Source organism: Salvelinus fontinalis, chromosome 31 (assembly GCF_029448725.1).
Source record: "Salvelinus fontinalis isolate EN_2023a chromosome 31, ASM2944872v1, whole genome shotgun sequence".
Classification (NCBI taxonomy): Eukaryota; Metazoa; Chordata; class Actinopteri; order Salmoniformes; family Salmonidae; genus Salvelinus; species Salvelinus fontinalis.
The window spans coordinates 38,630,260-38,654,561 of record NC_074695.1 but is presented as its reverse complement, the minus strand read 5'-3'; the positions used below and the strand labels follow the sequence as shown (position 1 = coordinate 38,654,561).

Genomic DNA, 24,302 nt, shown 5'->3' with positions numbered 1-24,302 from the left:
AGTCTTCTTGGGTATGCCCCTACAAGCTTGGCACACCTTTATTTTGTGAGTTTCTCCAATTCTTCTTTGAAGATCCTCAACATGATGCTTGGTATCCAAGCGGGCTGTCGTGGTTGGTGGAGCGCTGCATAGATGGTTATCCTTTTGGAAGGTTCTATCATCTCCACAGAGGAACCTTAGAGTTCTGTCAGAGTGACAATCAGGTTCTTGGTCAGCTCCATCACCAAGGCCCTTCCCCCCTGATTTTTCTTTTGGCCAGGCGTCAAGCTCTAGGAAGAGTCTTGGTGGTTCCAAACATCTTCCATTTAAGAATGATGTAGGTCACTGTGTTCTTGGGGACCTTCAATACTGCAGACATTTTTTGGTAGGTACCCTTCCCCAGATCTGTGCCTGGGGAATTTTTGTTTTAGATTCCGTCTCTCACAGTTGAAGTGTACCTATGATAAAAATTACAGACCTCTACATGCTTTGTAAGTAGGAAAACCTGCAAAATCGGCAGTGTATCAAATACTTGTTCTCCCCACTGTATATAGGAAAACTGTACATGTAAGGAGTCCTTAGCAATACATTGTTTCAGCTTACTGGTTCAGGTTTAGCTCTGGTCCAGGGCACTTGTGAGCATTTCTCCACTTGTAGTAGGGGATTGTGCGCCAGTCGTAGTGGCGGAATGTGCACTAACGTGGAAGAACTTTGACCAACGACTGGACCAGAGCTAGGTCAGTTTGGGCTCTTCTAGCTTGTTGCACCTTGGAGCTCCAAGATGTGCTCCGTCATTTTGGGATAAAAACACACACAACAGTGTTGAAGCAAGAATGTCTGGAGCAAGAATAGTTGATATGAGTTTTGTTGTTGTGGTCAATTAAATCTTGAACTGGCCTCTCCTTCTTGATACTGGCAGCAGAGCATGGCAAAGCTTCCTGTCTGTGAAAGAAAATATCCATGTTTTTATATTGCATTTATATTGGAAAAAAGCTATATCCACCAATTTTTCACATTTGTGTTTTTTCCTCAGAAATTATTGCTTATATGTACCTTCACATGTGTGTAAAATCTTACTGTTCTCAAATGTTCTATTAATAGATTTTAGAAGTGTATTAAAATGGGTTTTGTTGCAAAAACGCTATTTATCAATTGTTTAGCTGGAATGGAATATTCAAGTCCTGTATTTTTGACTGTGATATGTGGTTGAACTGTAAGTCACTCTGGATAAGAGCATCTGATTAAAATGTCAAATGTTTATATTTTACTTACAGATCTATATTGCTGTATTGATAATTCAATTATACCGTTCTTTATAAAAAATGTAGGCTAGTTACTTTTCACAGTTCACTATGTAAAACTTAGCAGTACTACTTGTTTCTCTCAGTGAGGCGAATATATAGCGTTTGCAACAAAACAGGATAATTTGTCTCTCTGAAATGAAATCACCAAGTGATAGATAAAAAAAACAAATACATGTATGCCATTGAACAACCCAATGACTGTATATATGAACCCCATGCCTGATTTCATATTGAGGTGAACATCCAAGTGTCTTGTTTTCATTAAATAAGCATATTATTTTTCCTTATTATCTACTTCTGTCTGACTTTTTGAGATCAACTTCTACAACGAATACATTATGTCTAATTAAGCAATAAGGACCAAGGACTTGTGGCACTGTTAATGGCTGTTATGCATGACACAATGCAGAGCACCTGGATGCAGCCACAAACCCCGAGGTGCCTCATTGCTATTGTAAACTGTTTACCAAAGTAATTAGAAGAATAAAAGTATTGTTTTGTCATACCCGTGGTATAACACTGTTTCAGACAATCAGCATTCAGGGCTCGAACCACCCGGTTTATATGGCGCTTTTGCTAATTTCTGGGTGCTCTGCTAATTTACGAGAGAGAAAGAGAGCATACCTTCTACCATGTTTGTCTGTCTATGAGTGTGGTTGTGTAGTCTGCACGTGTGTGTGTGTGTGTGTGTGTGTGTGTGTGTGTGTGTGTGTGTGTGTGTGTGTGTGTGTGTGTGTGTGTGTGTTCGCAAAATGTATTTGATTTCATATCAATGACACTGCCGGACAACATCACAGACATTCTGTTGTGGAGAAAGACTATAAGCATTGGCCACTATACAAATTCAATTCAAGCAAACGCATCAACAGTCAGAGCACATAATAATCTAATGTCCATCGAGTTAGTAGATGAGCCTATCATGAGGCAGCAAAGAGCCATGCCTTTGCTTGTAATCTTTGCGAAAGTGCGCATGTGTGAAAGCAGAGAGTTCGCGCCAAGCATGAAAGTTGAACCGCACTGACTGTCTTTAATTCCGGTGAATTGAATTCGGGAAGATACATCAGCCAAGCAACTCCATACATCCTTAGTTATGTTTCAGGTGCTGACCAGTTCTGTGGTTTGACAGCCTGTACTTGTTAGGTTGCTTTAGCTAAAGAGCTAGTTTACTCATCTGCTAATGTAGCCAGCTAGCAAACTGCGCGAGCCTGCTGAAAAACGATGCCTCCACTGACTTTGAAAGGGATAACTGTGGATTTCCCTTTCACCCCATACGAATGTCAGAAGGATTATATGAGTAAGGTGATTGAGTGTCTACAAAACGTAAGTGTGCTTTATGGACCTTCAAACATGACCATCTTGCTATCAAAGTTAGCAAGCTATCCAGGAAGTGCATTTTTTGTGTGAAATGTCATTGGCCGTCGGGTCAGATTGAGGTGGGTTTAAGATGGGCACAGTAACTTGTAGAGTCAACATGCTCAGATAAATAAATTAGCTAGCTATCAACCTGAATTAATAAATGCAGGAATTAATACAAAATAATAATTTTAAAAAGTAATGCAAACAACCTAGCGACAGTGGAAATGTAAACTCTTAATCCCCATGTATGAACAGTGGCCGCTACACAAACCAACAGATTCTCAGCAGTGCAAGGGGAACGCTGTTGAAACACATTTTAATAAGTGTATTTCAGAAGGTAAATGGGGTTCTGGAGAGTCCGACAGGCACGGGTAAAACCCTATGCCTGCTGTGTGCCACCCTTGCCTGGAGGGACTACTTCAAAGACACCATTTCTGCCAGGAAGATAGCAGAAAAGATGGGAGGAGCAGAGCTTTTCCCCAACACACCATTGGCATCGTGGGGGACCGCTGCAACAGATGGAGACACAACAAGTATGGGCACCACACACATAGCATCTGTTCTGCATGAAAAACGGCTAATCTATCATATAACTGCCATCGTGATGTTGCTGATTGCAATACTAGGCTAATTCAGCAAAATGTGCAGTCCAGTTCACATAATCTGATCAATACTGATACAAACTATGTTGTTTTTCTTAACACATTTTGTTTTCTTTAGTAGATCATCATGCTTTTATATTTACACCTGTATGTTAATACATTTTTTAATCCCTTTTATGATATCTTTGTCCCTTGTAGCTTATTATACTGATATTCCAAAGATCATCTATGCATCCAGGACACATTCTCAGCTGACCCAGGTTATTAATGAGTTAAAGAACACTTCCTACAGGTAAGGGCCTTCTTGTTAATCCTAGAAGACTCACACCCTTGTGTACGTTGCAATTATCGTCAGTGTTAAAATGGTGTTGTTGTTTTCTGACTTTCAGGCCCAAAGTGTGCGTGTTAGGATCCAGGGAGCAGCTTTGTATTAACCCGGAGGTGATGCGTCAGGAGAGCAACCACCTTAAGGTACAGAAAGGATAGGAATAAAGTCTGAGAGGTCAACACAGCTTGTGATGAATCAACCATATTAGGATGGACAGTAGAGGTGCAGTGAGCTTCTGTCAACGTGCAATTAGTAGATGTCAAGTCAGAATGTGTGAGGCATCAAATTAGTTTGTGTTCTGTCTTTACCAAATCAGTCTATACCCTGTTCTAATCACTTTACCAAATCCATATGTTTTGCTTCTACAATTCATGATTTACAGTTTTCAATCTGTATGGTATAAATAACACATGCTGTCCTTTACAACTTATTTTTATCCATAAATATACATGTTAGACATTATTTTGGGATTTCAGAGCCTCAGTTGATATATCCTGAATCTGACTGACATGGTATTCTCTTCCCAGGTTCACATGTGTAGGCAAAAGATCTCCACCAGGTCGTGCGTCTTCTACAACAATGTTGAAGGTATGCGTGTAAAGAGATTGAGAGAGGATGGCTCATACCACAGAATTAAATAGAACACTACTATAAAATATTACACTAGTAATATGTGTATCTTTATGCCTGATACTGTCTTTAAGCACTGACTTTTATTATCCTCTATGATTGAGGACATTGACAAAATCTAGTAAAAACAGAAGTTCATAAGCTATTGTGTACGGCTGTCTAATTTTTTCCCCCCCAAGATAGTAACTGTCATTGACCAATATTTGAATTAATTTAAATGCCTGCAATTAATTGTGAAATCGGATATTTGATTTTCTCCCATCTCCAGAGAAGAGCATGGATAAAGACCTGGTGAACTCCATTCTGGATGTTGAAGATCTGGTGAAAGCTGGCAACAAGCAAAGGTATGAAATCTCCCATTCCACCCCTTCTTGTACTATTCCACCCCTTCTTCCAAATCCCTAGCTTTACCAGCTTGGCTACAAACCATTATCATTAGTCTTGTTTGTGGAGGGCATATTGGAATATTAATGTCTCTCAAGCATTTAAGCTGCAAATGCTGTTTCATGGGATGCCGGTTGCCAGATATATAGGCTTTCAGTTATAGCTGGAGCCATCAGTTACAGTATGGCATCCCACTGGATTCCCTCTGAAGTGCCACCCACACTGGCAACTAATAGAAACCTGGGAAACAGGAGGATGTATTTTGAGGCATTGTGTTTTGTAATTAATTTGTCTTGCAATTCAGATAGGCAGGGGGTGTAAGGACTAGAGGCAAACTTTTGGATGTAGCCATATGGGATTTGTAATTATTAACTCAACTAGAGTTTTGCCAGGGAGGTTTAGTTTGAGACTATTGTGTTTTTACAAGGTCAATTCTTTTCATACTTATTAATGAAGATGGATTGAATTCAGTCTTTAACCTGTGCCTTTCATCTTCATTCCAAATCGCACTGAACTCATCTTTTTTTTTCTCCCTGCCATACTCTTTCTTCATGCAATCATTGACTTATTTCTGGAGAGGACTTTAATATCCCTATGTTGTAAATGTATTGATTTACTGGAGCATCCCTTTTTCTTTGTCTCACAGTTGCCTTGTTTTCATAGGGTATGCCCATACTACCTCGCACGCTCCTTGAAACAGCAGGCAGAAATCATATTCATGCCGTACAACTATCTACTGGACCCAAAGGTGAGCCAAGTGTTCCTCTGTGATTCTGAGAATGCGAGGCCATATGGGTCATATTTATTAGTGCACACCATAGCAAAATGTTTTGCACCGAGCACAAAAACATAGGTTTCTTATTGGATAAGTTAAGGTAGTCTCTCCCTCTCCAAGTCTGTTGTCTTCTGTTTGGTGCCAAGTGAATATGACCCTGATGTGTGAGGAGGCACAATCATTTCTCCCTGAAAATGGTCTTGACCGTTCTTTAGCTTTATAGTAGTAGCAAGTAATTTACTTAATCAAACAAGAATTCACAGAGCATCATACAGTATATCCAATGCTACCAAGTAAGATTTATTGACCTGTCAGTTGACTGGCTTTGTTGAATCAAATTTAACTGCTCGTTATGATGTATTATTGTTGAATCACACTAAAGAAATGTGTGTCTCTTTTCTTTCTCTGCAAAGTTATAATGCAATATTTTAGATTTCAGTTTCAGCCAGTTGCTTAATAGTACAAATTAGAGGTCGACCGATTATGATTTTTCAACACCGATACCGATTATTGGAGGACAAAAAAAGCCAATGCCGATTTATTATTATTTTTTATATTTTTTATATATATATATATATAAATATCATGCACACACACACATTTTTGTAATAATGACAATTGCAACAATACTGAATGAACAATGAACACTTTTATTTTAACTTAATATAATACATAAATACACACACACCTCTGAAGTGACAATGATACGGAAGAGTCTGCTTAGGAGACAAATACTCAACTGTTTGAATAAAAATAGAGTTTAAGTTACCTGTGATGAATGTTGAAAACAAAAACTGTCATTTCTATATGCAGGAAATCCTATTTTAATAATGGGCATGGTAAGAATTGACGACCAAAGTGCGAGTCATAATTCCCATGACACCTAGCAAAATCTGAAAAGCGGTTTCTTCATTTATTCCATGGGATATTTTTTAGATTCACTTTAAATAAGGTCTGTGTTTTGTGTATGCTTACACCACCTTGCCAATTTTATAACTGTGTAGATATTGTTAGGTTTTATGTTTATGCACTATAGCCTGCTACCATATTGTATGAATATGAATATTGTTTTGTTACACACGCACGCACACACACACACACACACACACACACACACACACACAATACAGATGTATGTGTGTAAAGACTGACCAACATAGAGTGACAGGCCATTAAAGCTGTGGTCAATCTGGAGAGGGGGGGGGGGGGGTGCTTATCTCTGGGGCAACTAGGGAGGGTAGGGCACTGGACAATACCAAATAAGGAACTGTTTGAGTGTAGAATTGAGGGGAGACACAAGACGGATCTAATCTACGCAACGACCAGATGCGGACATCTGCGAGAAGGGGACAAGTCTGAGTACCGGCAATAGGCTGAGCAAAGTTTAAACCACGCTCAGCCTCTACTGTGATAGGCCAACAGACGCGTTGGAACTACGTCATCACGGTATAAGAACAGCTGTTTACGTACTTCCTGCCAGTTCCCTGTTTTACCCTGCGCGGTGATACAGCAAACCCGTATATACGAAAACTGCATTTGCCATTTATTGTTTGCGTTAATTAAACATTATTAAAGAAAGTTAGCAGACCTCGCTTTTTATTTATCCTGATACTGGATTTGTTACACGCAGCGCTCACAATATCTATAGAACAAGGTAACTCTGATCAATATTGCCTAAATATAAGCGAAGATAAAAAAATTTGTTGAGTGGATTTATGAAAATATGTTGACAAATGTTACCTTATCCTAGTGAGATTTACATGGGTATCAAAACGTAGAGGCGGTTTAAGCCTGCACGAAACACAGACCTTATTTGAAGTAGATCAAGACATTCTCTATGGAAGACATGAACGGTAAAATAATGAAGGAACCCCTTTCAAGTTCAGCCGCAAGTTATTACAGGATTTATAACGCGTCGACTATTTCTCTCTAAACCATATACCTTTTGACTAATCCGGAAACTATCACCTCAAAAACAAAACGTTTATTCCGTTCCGTATTTTATCTAACGGGTGGCATCCATGAGTCTAAATATTCCTGTTACATTGCACAACCTTTAATGTTATGTCATAATTACGTAAAATTCTGGCAAATTAGTTCGCAAAGAGCCAGGCGGCCCAAACTGTTGCATATACCCTGACTCTGCGTGCTATGAACGCAAGAGAAATGACACAATTTCACCTGGTTAATATTGCCTGCTAACCTGGATTTATTTTAGCTAAATATGCAGGTTTAAAAATATATACTTGTGTATTGATTTTAAGAAAGGCATTGATGTTTATGGTTAAGTACACATTGGAGCAATGACAGTCATTGATTGATTGTTTTTTATAAGATAAGTTTAATGCTAGCTAGCAACTTACCTTAGCTTACTGCATTCGCGGCACAGGCAGGCTCCTCGTGGAGTGCAATGTAATCAGTGTTAGAGTATTGGACTAGTTAACTGTAAGGTTGCAAGATTGAATCCCCCGAGCTGACAAGGTTAAAAATCTGTCTTTCTGCCCCTGAACGAGACAGAACGTTCCTAGGCCGTCATTGAAAATAAGAATGTGTTCTTAACTGACTTGCCTAGTTAAATAAAGATGAAATAAAGGTGTAAAAAATAAAATAAATCGGCGCCCAAAAATACCGATTTCCGATTTGTTATGAAAACTTGAAATCGTCCCCGATTAGTCGGCCATTCCGATTAATCGGTCGACCTCTAGTACAAATGTAAGCTTTGGAGAAACTGCTGTGTCATGCCCGCCTTGAAAGGGTCTGTACGTGCTGCTTTTAGGTACTTGGTCAATCTTACTTACAGCAGATGTTTCTCATGTGCTAGCCATTAAACCCCTGTCAGGCTTATTTTAGACTGCTATATTAGCATGCTTTAGTCATGACATGGATGCATATAGAATACATATTGGCTTTAAAGGTAGATTTTCACAAAATTGTGCTCTTTTCACAATTCATTTTACATTTCTTCCTCATTGCTTGACAGAGTCGCAGGGCGCACAACATCGAGTTGAAAGGGGCAGTGGTCATTTTCGACGAAGCGCATAACGTGGTAAGTTGGACTGCAGGTCTCCTTGGTTTATTCATGTGCAATGGAGGTCATTGATAATTGATGATCCCCTTCTTCACCCACCACCATTTTGAAACATCTAAGTTCCACGAAGATATAAAGCATTCAGCCTTTCTTAAAGGAAAATGTTAATACAATTTTAAGGTAGTCAATTATCCAAAGCACTTTTTTGGCTAAATGCCTTCATCGGGGCACAATAGGAAGATACATTTTTAATAAGAGGATTTTGATGGGGGTACATTGCAACGTGTGCACACAGTTCTGCAAAAAATATAAGTAAATCTGCAAGTTGCAAAAAATACCACCCACACATTTCATCAATATACACTCCCCTATGTATTTATTTGGAAAGTAAAGCTAAATCTTTTAAATTGTCTCTTTACTCCAGCGTTTTGGATTTGAGATCAAATGTTTCATGAGTCAACAGTACAGAATGTACCATTTTTTATTTGAGGATATTTTAATACTTATCTGTTTTATCCCAGTTATTTTCTATCCTCTACCTTCAGGGTCGTGTTCACTAAAGCACACTGTAAAACATGAAAATCAAAAAAAAATTACTGGACAAATTCAGGTAGTACCTTGCCTTTTTACAACCTTTTCTCCCTACTGAACAACACTATCCTGGTGTGTCCTATTAAACCCACTCCAGTCAGAGCCAGTGTGGCAGCCTTCCGTGAGAGAGCCTGAGAACAACCTGCTCTCCTCTGGGTGTTACGCAATCTGCCTGATCACACACACCGCACTGCAGTCAGTGTACACCCTCCCTGCCTGCCTTTTTAGACCACAACCAGATCGGAGTGGGGGACGGAATAGAACATGGGGAGACGATGTGCAAGTCACGCAAGGCTGTTGGCGCCCAGCCTCCTGGCACTAATAGGAGCCCCTGACTTTGCAATAATAAACCGGCAGTCATATGCTCCAAAACCAACTACCAAGAACAAACGTCGCACAGCACCATAACACTGTGGTACATGGTCATGAATAGAGTCAGAGAGGCATATTTGTCATAAATAGTACATTTCTATCCACAATGTTTGCCTACTGAACGTGGCCCTGATTGGCTTCTCCCCCTGTGAGAAAAATGTCCATTATCTTTATAGCCATTTTCACACTGTTGGCTTTCCTTTACAACTATTGTTTTTGACTGTGTGGATAGAGAATAGAGCAATATTTATTTCAGTAAGGCATCATCGGCAGTAGCTGTAGTCTGCTTTTGTGAAACTAAAGAGCAGCCATTAAATGTCTGCCAGACAAATAGAAACTGCAGAGCACGAGCATGACTAAGGCAAATAATCGAGATCTGCATCCATAGTGTGTCGACACTGCCACCCTTAGTCCCCCAAAGTCCCAACTTCAATCCATTTTATAGGTCGGAAGAAAAAACGAGAACCAGTCAAGTTGATTTATTTCTTATGTCTCCATTTTAATTTCAGGCAAAACTGGTTTGCTTGTCCAGGAGTTTGGAGTTATTACAACTTTGAGAACAACTCGGAAGGCTGCCAAGTGGCTGGTTGTCTCTTCAGTCTCCCAACTCTGATTGCCTACTGCAGTACTATATAGTGCATTCGGAAAGTATTCAGACCCCTTCACTTTTTCCACATTTTGTTACGTTACAGCCTTATTCTAAAATGGATTAAATAAAACATTTTCCTCATCAATCAACACACAATAACGCATAATGACTAAGCGAAAACAGGTTTTTTGAAATTGTTGCCAATTTACAAAATACATTTAAAAAACGAATTTACATAAGTATTCAGACCCTTTTGCTATGAGACTTTGATCATCATTGAGATGTTTCTACAACTTGATTGGAGTCCACCTATGGTAAATTCAATTGATTGGACATGATTTGGAAAGGCCCAAACCTGTCTATATACCGTCCCAAAGTTGACAGTGCATGTCCGAGCAATAACCAAGCCATGAGGTCAAAGGAATTGTCTGTAGAGCTCCGAGACAGGATTGTGTTTTAAAAAATGTCTGCAGCATTGAAGGTCCCCAGTAACAGTGGCCTCTATCATTCTTAAATGGAAGAAGTTTGGAACCACCAAGACTCTTCCTAGTGCTGACCACCCAGCCAAATTGAGCAATCGAGGGAGAACGGGCCTTGGTCAGGGAGGTAACCAAGAACCCGATGGTCAACCTGACAGAGCTCCAGAGTTCCTCTGTGAAGATGGGAGAACCTTCCAGAAGGACAACAATCTCTGCAGCTCTCCACCAATAAGGCCTTTATTGTGGAGTGGCCAGACGGAAGCCACTCCTCAGTAAAAGACACATGACAGCTCGCTTGGAGTTTGCCAAAAGGCACCTAAAGGACTCTCAGACCATGAGAAACAAGATTCTCTGTTCTGATGAAAACAAGATTGGTTTCTAAATGCCAAGCGTCATTTCTGGAGGACGACTGGCACCATGTTTTTTAACGGCAGGGACTGGGCGACTAGTCAGGATCGAGAGAAAGATGAAGGGAGCAAAGTACAGAGGTCCTTGATGAAAACCTGCTCCAGAGCGCTCAGGACCTCAGACTGGGACGAAAGTTCGCCTTCCAACAGGACAACGACCGTTAGCACACAGCCAAGACGTGGCTTCGGCTGCAGGAGTGGCTTCGGGACCAATCTCTGAATGTCCTTGAGTGGCCCAGCCAGAGCCCGGACTTGAACCCGATCTAACATCTCTGGAGAGACCTGAAAATAGCTGTGAAGCGACGCTCCCCATCCAACCTGACAGAGCTTGAGAGGATCTGCAGAAATGATTCAACAACATCCTAATATATTCCTCCATTAAGAAAGGTTTGAGCATGGCGGATTACGGTTCAACCATTACCAGGTATTACGAGACCATTTTTCAGGTATTTAGCACTTTGTGCAAAACTCATGAACAGGAAAATATCCATTAGGCACTAAACGGAAGAAAACTGACAAACGGGGATGGACTACCTGGATGTTTTGAAAACAAAGTACTCCTTTTCGTTTGCAAAACAAAGAAAACTGTTTCCGTTGTTTACCCTTATGAACATGAACCACTGTAAATTTTGCCTTTGACTGCTCTGACCACTGAAAATGCCCACAGGAGAAGATGTGTGAGGAGTCCACATCTTTTGACCTCACGCCTTACGACCTGGCATCAGCCATCGATGCTGTGGACAAGCTGCTAGCGGAGCAGGCCAAAGAGGCCGGGCGAGGAGACGTCTCGGAGGACTTCAATATGGAATCCATAAACGGGGGTCAGAATAATTATTGTCTACACAATTTGGAAACTCATTGTAAGAACAAGCATTCATGATTCCAGAGATCTTTGAAGTAGTGTCCTCCTGGTTCCAGTGATTGAGTAACGTGTGAATTGTATTGTTATGACAATTTTACTACATTGTTCAATTTGAAACGGAAACAGTTTTTTATTTTTTATTTGAAAGTGCCACCTATAACAATTCTTTCATTCCAGGTTTGAAATTGGACATAACCACCATTGCTAAAATAAAACGTAAGTTATTTTATCCTAATGTTTGTCATGCAACCATCATACACTCCTATCTTTAAAAGGAGCAATCAGCAGTTGCTACATCCATTTTTGGACTTATAAATGAATTATATGTACCCAATGATTCATGAAGAATTTAACTTATAAATGCCTCATGAGCTTAGTCGTACCCCATCAGAACCCAAAATATAAGCTTGTTTTATGCCAATGTTTGTAAACGAAGAACATTTTAAACAACTATATATATTTTTTAATTTAACATTTATTTATCTAGGCAAGTCAGTTAAGAACAAATTCTTATTTGCAATGACGGCCTGCCGGGGAACAGTGGGTTAACTGCCTTGTTCAGGGGCAGAATGACAGATTTGTGCCTTGTCAGCTCGGGGAAGAACAAGCCGCCCCCTATATAGCGTCAACACATGGTTAAAACTACCATTTTGATATGGATGGCATCTTGCATCTATAGCCCTATGCATTTGAGAATGGTTACATTTCTCCAGCCCCATCCCTCAGCTTTTTACCAAACCAGGGTGAGGGAGACTGCTTTGTTATTGTTTCTACTGCTGATTGCTGCTTTAAGAAGCATGGGATTTCACCAATGAATGTGTCCAATGGTTTAAATGTGTAATATCTTAGAGATTGCACTGCACAACTCCCTTCTTACATAAATTGTTTTGCAGAGATACTTCTGGATCTGGAGGCGACCATTGATTCTTACGACGTGCCAGACAAGGGGATCACCAAACCTGGAAGGTGTGTGCTTCTGGGTTTTACAGAGGGTATACGTGATATTAATATTGAGATGTTTTTGCTTATGGCTGTCATCACCACCCAAAAGAGAATTAAGGATAAAGTCAGTGCATTTATTTTGGAACTCACCTCATAGCGCCATTGCAAAAGCACTTGACAGGCTATGCATTTGGTTACTGCTGTCATCTCCAAAGATAATGAAGGGTAAAGCACATTTTACACTTCATGCACATTAGTGTATTTTTTTTGTAATGCCCTTCAAAGCATCGTGCTTGCATTTACAGTGCCTTCAGAAGATTTTCACAACCCTTCACTTTTTCCATATTTTGTTGTATTACAGGCTGAATTTAAAATTGATTAAATTGAGAGATTATGTAACTGGCCTACACCCCATAATGTCAAAGTGGAATTTTGTTGAAAATGAAAAGGTGATGTCTTGATAATAATGTCTTGAGTCAATAAGTATTCAACCCTCCTTTTTTTGTAGCAAGCCTAAATACAGTCCATTGGGAAAGTATTCCAACCCCTTGACTTTTTCCTCATTTTGATACGTTAGTCTTATTCTAAAACTGATGAGAGAATGTTTTTATTTAATCCATCTACACACACTACCCCATAATGGCAAAGCGAAAACAGGTTTTTAGAAATGTTTGCGACTATATTAAAAATAAAAAACAGAAGTAACTATTCAGACACTGCCAAGACTGTGCAAAGCTGTCATCAAGGCAAAGGGTGGCTACATTGAAGAATCTCAAATATATATTTTGTTTTAACACTTTTGGTTACTACATGATTCCATATGTGTTATTTCATAGTTTTAAGGTCTTCAATATTATTCTACAATGTAGAAAATAGTAAAAAAGAACAAAAATCCTTGCATGAGTAGGTGTGTCCAAACTTTTGACTGGCACTGAGAGATTATGTAGAGATTACAGTGCCTTCGGAAAGTATTCAGACCCATTGACTTTTTCACATTTTGTTACATTACAGCCTTATTCTATAATGGATTAAACAAATATAAATGTTTGCAAATGTATTAACATTAAAAAACAAATACCTTATTTACATAAGTATTCAGACCCATTGCTATGAGACTCGAAATTGACCTCACTTGCATCCTGTTTCCATTGATAATCCTTGAGATGTTTCTACAACTTGATTGGAGTCCACCTGTGGTAAATTCAATTGATTGGACATGATTTGGAAAGGCACACCTTTTTAGAATAAGGTTGTAACGTAACAAAGTGGAAAAAGTCAAGGGGTCTGAACTTTCTGAATGCACTGAACAATTATCTGTGAGTTCCCTCAGTCGAGCAGTGAATATTAAGCACAGATTCAACCACAAATGCCTCGCAAAGAAGGGCACCTATTGGTAGATGGGGGGGGGGGGCAGACATTGAATAACCCTTTGAGCATGGCGAAGTTATTAATCACACTGGATGGTGTATCAATACACTGTCACTACAAAGATACAGGCGTCCTTCATAACTAATTTGCCGGAATGAAGGAAACTACCCAGTGATTTCACCATGAGCCAATGGTGACTTTAAAACAATTAGAGTTTAATGGCTGTGATAGAAAACTGAGGATGGATCAACATTGTAGTTTCTCCACAAGCTAGCTAAATAACAGAGTGAAAATAACAACAGAATATGAACAGAATTAACATTATGTCTTGAATACAACGTGTAGACCTAAGCGCAGGCAAAATCCTGGAGGAAAACCTGGTTCAGTGTGCTTTCCAATAGACTCTAGGAAGAACAAAATCAGCTGTCAGCAGGACAAAAACCTAAAACACAAAGCCAAATATACACTGGAGTTGCTTACCAAGACGACATTGAATGTTCCTGAGTGGCCTAGTTACAGTTTTGACTTATGTTCAAGCAGAATTCTATGGCAAGACTTGGAAATGGGTGTCTAGCCATTCTCAACAACCAACTTGGCAGAGCTTGATGAATGTGCAAATATTGTACAATCCAGTTGTGCAAAGCTCTTAGAGACTTACCCAGAAAGACTCGCAGCTGAAATCTCTGCCAAAGGGGATTCTATCATGTATTGACTCAGGGGTGTGAATACTTATGTAAATTAGATATTTCTCTTTCTTTTTCAATAAATTTGCAAACATTTCAAAAAGCATGTTTTCACTTTGTTATTGGGTGTAGATTGAGGATTTTTATTTATTTAATCCATTTAGAATTCAGGCTGTAACACAACAAAATGTTGAATAAGTCAAGGGGTATGAATACTTTCTGAAGGCACTGTAGAAAGCGCTCATCCACATTCTGTACACTTTTAAATCATCCCTCTCAGCTTCATCTATGAGTTGTTCCAGAAGGCTCACCTCACATTCGACACAAGGACACCCATCTTTGAAGCCCTAGAGCAGATCACTGGATATCTGGCTGGAAGTGAGTCTCTCTGTTCATATGGCTTACCCTTTATTCAGCCATTCTGATGTGATATCAAGTTCAAATCTAAAATAACATTTTGAAAGCTAATTCAATGAAAGTTCTAAAATGTTATTATTGGGCTGTTATATGTCCACTTGTCTGAAGTCCTGAGTCATTGTAGTCTTAGGATTTAAGTTACGCCTTCTATTATTTGCTTTCACTTTTCACTGCCTTTTTCTAGTACTGTACCTTACATTGTCATTCGAATGCTGAGTGTCTGAACATAGTTAGTGATGGCGGTGATACTATAAGTGTTTATTTCAATTAACAGAACCAGGCATATTCATGAACACAACTGGATTACAGAAATTGGCGGACATAATTCAGGTTTGGTGCACTTTTAAAGCGTTGTTTTTTTTTCTTCCTTTCATGTATTTATTTTTAATAACATTTTTACACTAAATGTGCAGATGTAAAAACAACGCATTGGAATTGAAAGATGTTGAACACTTCTCAGACCTAATGATTTTCAGAGGGTTTCCTGTCTTACAGATGGGACAGAGGGAAGTACAGAAGCAGGATCAGGGAAAGAAAGAAGAGGGGGATGATATAGAGGGATTAGAGAAGGGAGATGTGGTTGAAATAAAGCAAAATGCAAAGCATTGGAACAGGAACAATGTCCTTGTTTTAAGTCTATCAAAGTATGTCCGATGTGAATACTGTATCATGTTCTTTCTCTTTTATCTCACTAGCTGGTGTTCTGCGTTGATACACAAGAGGGCAACAAAGGTGCAAACATGCCGCTCAACATGCAATCCAGCACCACTAAATTTAAGGTGTGTAATAGGCACTGCAGTCACTCACATCTGTATCTGGAAATACAAATGCCAATCAGAATTGTAAATTTGAACCATGGTTTTAATACTGTTTTGGCACATATCATCTGTCACAGGTCCATATCCATAAAGACACCAGCCATCATAAGAAAAAACAAAATACTGATGTGTGGTCTTCATCTTCCTCCAAAAAACAAGGTAACAGTATGTCGGTCTTTGTTGAACAAATACATTTCTTCAAAAATGGAGAAGAGAGATTTTTTTTCACTTACTTTTTTCACTTACTTAGCGAATGCAGCTAGCTAGTTTAGCCTACACAAACACCCGGCTCAGAGAGAGATGTTATGTTAGCTACCTGGCTATGGCTATCCAAAACGGAAATTCTTATAAGTCAAGCTGAGCTTTTGGTTTTCTTAATTTATTGCCACAGGCCCACCGGTGTAAATGCTAAACTGTTTGCTGACTGTACACTCTACTGCATGAGTGTAGTGGGTTTACTAATGCGTCAGTTCTATTAGCTATGCTAACTATGACGTTAGCTAGCTAATATAGTGACAACGATGTAGGCTGTGTAGCAGTTATGATAGGAAGGTTTGACTTGGAATGTTTTTTTTTTGCCTGGTCACAGACAGCTAATGTGTTGTGCACTGAAGTCCACAAGTGAAGGGAAAATGTGAGAGAGGAGGATAGCGTGTAGATGTGAGAAGGAATTGTAATGAGCAAAGTGATCATGCTGTTTGTATCTGGCTGCAATGAAAGTGAGCTGTGTTTGCATGTGATCAGGGGTGTATTCATTCCGCCGATTCTGTAGAAAAACATTTCTTAAACGGAAGAAAACAGAACGAAACGGCCATAAACATACCAGAATTTGTCCAATAGAAACTCTAATGATTGGACTAATGATTACAACCTAGATCAGCAAGAGTGTGCAAGGCAGTCACCTTGATTACTAAAATGTTTCTCTCAACCTGTCCACCTACATTGTAAACTTTCATTCATAGGCTAGGTTGTAGCAACCTCATGATGACTAGGGAAAATTTGAGTCATGTAGTAGCCCAAACATATCGATGTTACATTGAGCTGGGTGAATGGAATATGAATGATATGCTGTACTAGAAATAAGGTCATGCTCATAAAAAAAAAGTGATAATAATTGTCCTCCCTCATCTTAAACGGTACCGACCACCACAGGTAGATATTTCCTTCATTATAACAAAATATTCTTAAAACATAAAGATAAGTATTTTTTATATACATATCCTTTTTTATTTTTCAAAATAATAAACATAGGCTTTTTCATGAACTGCTCTAACAGTAACACTATGAACACTGATCTCAAGTTGCCTAGACAAATGGGTTAATACTCCGTAGGACTACAGTGTATAGCACTAAGCAGTGCTGAATTAGAGATCCATCTATGTGAGGTGGCCTCTTGAGGACTCCATTGTAACTTTTGATTGGTAGCCTCCAATCATGATTTACAGTGCATTCAGAAAGTATTCATACCCCTTGACTTATTCCACATTTTGTTACAGCCTGAATTCGAAATGGATAAAATATAAAAACCCATCTACACATAACGACACAGTGAAAACATGTTAATTAGCTAATTTATTGAAAATGAAATGGAGAAATACTACATTTACATAGGTATTCACACCTCTTTGCAAATTGAGCTCAGGTGCATCCAATTTCCTTTGATCATCCTTGATGTCACTACAACTTGGGAGTCCACCTGTGGCAAATTCAATTATTTGGACATGATTTTGAAAGAAACACACATGTCTTTATAAGGTCCCACAGTTGACAGTGCATGTCAGAGCAGAAACTATACCATGAACTCCAAGGAACTGTTCATAGGTCTCAGAGAGAATTGTGCTGAGTCATATATCTGGGGAAGGGAATAAATCATTTCTAGAGTGTTGAAAGTTTCCAAGCGTACAGTTCCATTGGGAAATGGAAAAAATATCGATCTACCCAGACTCTGCCTAGAGCTGGCCATCCAACCAAACTGACCAACCGGCCAAGAAGGACCTTGGTCAGGGAGGTGACCAAGAACCCAATGACAGAACTACAAAAGTTATTTGGCTGAGATGGGAGAACCTGCCAAAAGGACAAGTCTCTGATTTAGAGAAATGTTACTCTTTTGGCCTGAATGCAAAGCACTTTGTCTGGAGAAAACCAGGCACAGCTCAACACCCGTCTAATACCATCCCAACCGTGAAGCATGGTGGTGGCAGTATCGTGCTATGGGGATGCTTTTTAGAGGCAGGGACTGGGAGACTGGTAAGGATAGAGGGAACAATGAATGGAATCAAATACAGGCAAATCCTTGATGAGAACCTGCTTCAGAGTGCAAATGACCTTAGACTGGAAAATCTGCAAGAAAGATTGGGAGAAAGTCCCCCAATCCAGTTGTGCAAAGCTGATACAGACGTACATATACAAGATGACTTAAAGCTGTAATCGCCGCCAAAGGTGCTTCTACAAAGGATTTCATTTAAAATAAATGTTTCTAACATTTCTAAAAACATGTTTTCCCTTTGTCATTATGGGGTATTGTGTGTAGATGGGTGAGAATGTTTCTCTCTCCATTTAGTCCATTTTGAAAGCAGGCTGTAACACAACAAAATGTTGAATAATTCAACGGGTATGAATACTTTCTGAAGGCACTGGCATTGGGCGATATTACGATATAATATCGCCCAACCCTTTGAGACACACCGTTGATGGTAACGACATTGTGATGTAACAGACGATAGTTTTTATATATTTATATTTTTTATCTATGATATTTTAACCTATTTGTACATGACTGGCACCGCTGGAGTCGGGCAGTGCACAATAGACCTCACAGCCGGGGACACGCCAATTCACCTTCCTATTCCCATTTGCCATTGCCTTTTTCAATAAATATAATAATATGTAGACTTAGCCTACTATTAACATAATGTAAGAGTAGGTCTACAATGTATGTAGATGGAGCGGAGAGGGCCAAAAGCTGTGCAAAATGTCAGATGACATTTATCTCGCTCACCTCCAATGTCGGATGATCATGGGCCTTTTGTAGCAGACACTCCTTTTTAATCTGGATTGTTTTTTTTCAAAGTTTAATTTCCCATTTTTGTCCCAATCGCCATTTTATTTGAATGTGACATGTTGGTCTAAGCATATTTTTCATGAGTAACGTGATGTCTTCTATGGTGAACATGTGCTCTCAGTTGAAATCGTCCGAAATCACCATTTGAAAGGGTCTCGTGTCACACTGTAGGCCTACAACGTTGGGTTCCAAATCACCATTCAAAGTTAGCGGTACCACATATCACAATATGATTTATGTTTATTAATTTGCACACAAGAAAATACAATATTGGTAAGATTTCCACATTGTAGTCTAATGATTAGACTTTCATCGGTGGTTTGTGCATGACACAGGCTGCATTACAGATTGTTTACTGCATTGCTAGGCAACACAACGACGCGCCCCAGGTAAAATTAAATAAATACATAGACGATACAATTGCGTATCAGTGATGTTTGGACAGGTTGATGGGACAATGTCATGCCAGACATCGCCCTACCCTAGAAGGCGCTGTATCTAATGGAAACAGGGTGTTTCATGTATGTATTTTGAACACTGAGATCTCAGTCTGTATTCACAAAGCGTGTCAGTGTAGGAGTGCTGATTTATGATCAGTTTGGCCTTTTAGATCATAATGAGTAAGATTATATTGACAGGGAACCTGGGGCTTTATGTACCAAGCGTCTCAGTGATCAGCACTCCTACTCTGAGGCGATTTGAGAATAAAGGCCCTTGTACTACAGGTTGACATTGAGATCCCTGTACAGTATAGAACAGAACAGTCCACTGCTCTCCTCCTTGAAGAAAATCTGAATCAACCGGTCACTTTAGATCTAGCTAGAGGCAGTGTTGCTTGGCCATTCTCTATCCAAAATCTGTCTGCAGGCAACTGAGCTAGACAGAGTGTATTATGGACATCTGCGCTCATGTTTGGTCCGAGTTCCCTGGTTGAATGATGTACCATGGTGTTTTACGATTTTAAGAAACCAGTGGTGATGTAATGTTTTCTGGTGGTGTATTCCAGGAAATGTTCTGAGTTACTGGTGCTTCTCGCCTGGGTTCAGCATGCAGGAGCTGGTGAGGCAGGGCGTGCGCAGCATCATCCTCACCAGCGGTACCCTCTCCCCTCTGTCCTCGTTCACCTCCGAAATGCAAATGTGAGTGTGTCATTTGTCAACCACACACATACATACAAACACACAGAGGAAAAAAGCTATAACAGGAATTTAGCCATCAACTTTGTTCATCACATACTTGTCTTGTCATTTAGCAGATGCTCTTGTCCATAACATAAGAGACAGTTCTGTTTTTAGTGTTTTCTACTGACCGTTGGTTTCCTTTTTTGGGTTTCACTTCTTCTCTTGACCCCTTGCCCCCACAGTCCCTTTCCAGTATGCCTGGAGAACCCCCATGTGATTCAGCATGATCAGATCTTTGTCAGCATAATTGACCGCGGTCCAGACAGCGTGCAGCTCAGCTCAGCATTTGACCGCAGGTGGGCACCTCCACCGCTGTGATTACCCTCTCTGGGGTGATTATACAGTGCCTTTGGAAACTATTCAGACGCCCTTGACTTTTCCCACATTTTGTTACATTACAGCCTTTTTCTAAAATATATTTAAAAATTCACTCCTCAATCTACACACAATACCCCATAATGACAAAGCAAAAACAGGTTTTTAGAAATGTACGATCATTTATCAAAAATAAAAACGTAAATATCACATTCACATACGTATTCAGACCCTTTACTCAGTACTTTGTTGATGCACTTTTGGCGGCGATTACAGCATCAAGTCTTCTTTGGTATGACGCTACAAGCTTGTGACACCTGTATTTGGGAAGTTTCTCCCATTCTTCTCTGCAGATCTTCTCAAGCTCTGTCAGGTTGGATGGGGAGCGTTGCTGCACTGCTATTTTCAGGTCTCCAGAGATGTTCGATCAGGTTCAAGTCCAGGCTCTGGCTGGGCCAATCAAGGACTTCCAGAGACTTGTCTTGAAATCACTCCTGCGTTGTCTTGGCAGTGTGCTTAGGGTTGTTGTCCTGTTGGAAGGTGAACCTTCGCCCCAGTCTGAGGTCCTAACCTGCTCCAGAGTGCTTTTCATCAAGGAACTCTGTACTTTGCTCCGTTCATCTTTGCCTCAATCCTGACTAGTCTCCCAGTCCCCGCCGCTGAAAACCATCCCCACAACATGATGCTGTCAGGTTTTCTCCAGACGTGAAGCTTGGCATTCAGGCCAAAGAGTTCAATCTTAGTTTCATCAGACCAAAGAATCTTGTTTCTCATTGTCTGAGAGTCTTTAGGTGCCTGTTGGCAAACTCCAAGCGGACTGTCATGTGCCTTTTTACTGAGGAGTGACTTCCATCTGGCCACTCTGCCAATAAGGCCTGATTCATGGAGTGCTGCAGAGATGTTTGTCCTTCTGGAAGGTTGTCCCATCTCCACAGAGGAACTCTAGAGCTCTGTCAGAGTGAGCATCGGGTTCTTGGTCACCTCCCTGACCAAGGCCTGTTCTCCCAATTGCTCAGTTTGGCCAGGCGGCCAGCTCTGGGAAGAGTCTTGGTGGTTCCAAACTTTTTCCATTTAAGAATGATAGAGACCACTGTGTTCTTGGGGACCTTCAATGCTACAGAAATATTTTGATACCCTTCCCCAGACAATTCCTTTGAACTCATGGCTTGATTTTTGCTCTAACATGCACTTTCAACTGTGGGACCATCTATAGACCCGTGTGTGCCTTTCCAAATTGTCCAATCAATTGAATTTACTGCAGGTGGACTCCAAGTTGTAGAAACATCTCAAGGTTGATCAATGGAAACAGGATGCACCTGAGCTCCATTTCAAGTCTCATAGCAAACGGTCTGAATACTTAAGTAAATAACCTATTTCTGTTTTTTTTTTTAAATATAATTTTGCAACATTTTCCAAAAAAACAACTGTTTTCGCTTTGTCATTATGGATTATTGTGTGTAGACTATTTTATTTTTTATCCACTTTAGAATAAGGCTGTAACGTAACAAAATGTGGGAAAAGTCAAGGGGTCTGAATACTTTCCGAAGGCACTGTATATATGATAATATAATTTTAGCTTAATTAACACACATTCACTATTTGTTTCAAAGGTTTGTCCCTGAAAACATGGCATCTTTAGGGAACACTGTTGGTAAGATGAATATATCCTACAAATTAATATCTGTCCGTTGTTCTTGATTTGCGGTGGCATTTGTGTATCTTGCCTTTGCAACCATGAGAGAAACTAGTTACACGTAATAACTGTTTTTGTATATATTGCAGTGTTCATCAATGTTAAAACATAATGCTAGTCCTTTTTATACTGCAAAATGTTATTTGTGCATTGTTTAAAGTACTTGGGGTAATCAAATTGACTTGTCTCAGTAGTGATGTGTAGAGTTGTAGTGAGATGTTTTGGGGATTTAGAGGTATCTTTAAAAAAAAATGTCAATGGTCCAAAGTGAACAAAAGTATTTAATGTATTGATTAATAAAAACAAAGGCTATTAAAATATATATTTTTTACTAGTGTAATGTGTATCCTTAAATGTTATGTCATTGTTGTAAACACCTTGAAAATCACTCATTACAGAGATATACAAGGACCTTGAGAAGGACCTCCAGTGGCAAATTGTCATCGGGGGAGGGGTATATTAAAGGGATACTACTGAATTTTAGCAATGATGCCCGTTATCTACTTCACCTGAGTCAGATGAACTCGTGGATACCATTTGTTTCTCTGTGTCCAGTATGAAGGAAGTTAAAGGTAGTTTCACTAGACTTCCAGGCATTGCTCTAATGCTAGAGAGCATTGGCTCGAAAAACATACTGGAGACAACCCATTCTACTAAATTACCTAAATTCTCATTCTTTCTCTTTTTTCTTTCTGCAGTGAATCTGGGCCGCGTTGTCCCTCACGGTTTGCTGGTGTTCTTCCCCTCTTACCCTGTGATGGACAAGACTCTGGAGTTCTGGAGGGTGAGTGCAGCTCAGGGATCCCTCAGAAGAGAGGTTGTCACCATTTGAACACCCTCAATTCAGCAACTTTTTTGAAATTCCACCCATACGTTGATAACTTTTTCTATGAAAGTACTTTTTAGGTTAGGATCTGAATATCAATCTATTTCCTGCAGCGAATGAGTTTGTGTTGAATTGACCCAAGGCCTGATTTAGAGGTAGCCTTGTATGCGTACAGTATGTGCTGATGCAGACTCTACACTTCTATGGTTACCTACACATGGCAACAGTCGTTGCCATGTGTTGGTAAGATGCGTGGATGCAAGGTCTGGAAGATGACGTCACCGTAATGCAGAAATTCAACGCTGGAGCAGGCATAGGACCAGATCCAAAGCAGTGTATGTTGCCTAGACGGCTGAGAACAAGCGGTGTGATGAATCATAAATTAAAGACCTTATCCAGTGCCTTCGGAAAGTATTCAGACCCCTTGACTTGTTCCACAATTTGTAATGTTACAGCCTTATTCTAAAATTGATTAAATAAAAAAATCCTCAGCAATCTACACACAATACCCCATAATGACAATTGTTTTGCTAATTTATTAAAAATAAAACGGATACCTTATTTACATAAGTATTCAGACCCTTTGCTATGAGACTTGAAATTGAGCTCATGTGCATCCTATTTCCATTGGTCATCCTTGAGATGTTTCTACAACTTGATTGAAATCCACCTGTGGTAAATTCAATTGATTGTACATGATTTGGGAAGGCGCGCACACACGTCTATATACTGTCCCACAGTTGAAAATACATTTCAGAGCAAAAACCAAGCCATGAGGTCGAAGGAATTGTCCGTAGAGCTCCGAGTGTCGAGGCACAGATCTGGGGAAGGGTACCAAAAATTGTCTGCACCATTGAAGGCCCCCAAGAACAGTGGCCTTCATCATTCTTAAATGGAAGAAGTTTAGAACCACCAAGAGTCTTCCTAGAGCTGTCCTCCTGGCCAAACTGAGCAATCGGGTGAGAAGGGCCTTGGTCAGGGAGGTGACCAAGAACCCGTTGGTCACTCTGACAGAGCTCTGGAGCTCCTCTGTGGAGATGGGAGAACTGTTGGAAGGCGAAGGTTCACCTTCCAACAGGACAACGACCCTAAGCACACAGCCAAGACAACGCAGGAGTGGCTTCTGGACAAGTATCTGAATGTCCTTGAATGGCCCAGCCAGAGCCCGGACATCTCTGGAGAGACCTGAAAATAGTTGTGCAGCAACGTTTCCCATCCAACCTGACACTGCTTGAGAGGATCTTCAGAGGAGAATGGGAGACACTCCCCAAATACAGATATACCAAGCTTGTAAAGTCATACTCAAGAAGAC

The 24,302-nt window shown here is 40.0% G+C and overlaps 1 protein-coding gene across 6 annotated transcripts in view; it reads left to right on the top strand.

The window, feature by feature from the left end:
- Positions 1–2,256: 2,256 nt before the first annotated feature.
- Positions 2,257–24,302, top strand: part of rtel1 (regulator of telomere elongation helicase 1) — a 56,099-nt gene continuing 34,053 nt past the window's right edge. For 5 of the 6 annotated variants that reach the window (XR_008755499.1, XM_055892565.1, XM_055892564.1 and 2 more), the window contains exons 1-19: positions 2,257–2,603; positions 2,974–3,172; positions 3,440–3,533; positions 3,631–3,712; positions 4,097–4,157; positions 4,468–4,543; positions 5,247–5,331; positions 8,339–8,404; positions 11,492–11,645; positions 11,864–11,902; positions 12,580–12,652; positions 14,960–15,057; positions 15,371–15,426; positions 15,792–15,875; positions 15,992–16,073; positions 19,982–20,114; positions 20,339–20,452; positions 22,082–22,122; positions 22,863–22,948. Coding sequence is in view for 5 of the 6 variants with exons in the window: in XM_055892565.1 (XP_055748540.1) it covers positions 2,502–2,603; positions 2,974–3,172; positions 3,440–3,533; positions 3,631–3,712; positions 4,097–4,157; positions 4,468–4,543; positions 5,247–5,331; positions 8,339–8,404; positions 11,492–11,645; positions 11,864–11,902; positions 12,580–12,652; positions 14,960–15,057; positions 15,371–15,426; positions 15,792–15,875; positions 15,992–16,073; positions 19,982–20,114; positions 20,339–20,452; positions 22,082–22,122; positions 22,863–22,948 (1,725 nt within the window). In the remaining variant the exon portion in view is untranslated. Of the gene's footprint in view, positions 2,604–2,963; positions 3,173–3,439; positions 3,534–3,630; positions 3,713–4,096; positions 4,158–4,467; positions 4,544–5,246; positions 5,332–8,338; positions 8,405–11,491; positions 11,646–11,863; positions 11,903–12,579; positions 12,653–14,959; positions 15,058–15,370; positions 15,427–15,791; positions 15,876–15,991; positions 16,074–19,981; positions 20,115–20,338; positions 20,453–22,081; positions 22,123–22,862; positions 22,949–24,302 lie in introns of all 6 variants that reach the window. The other variant, XM_055892566.1, reaches the window with a different exon arrangement.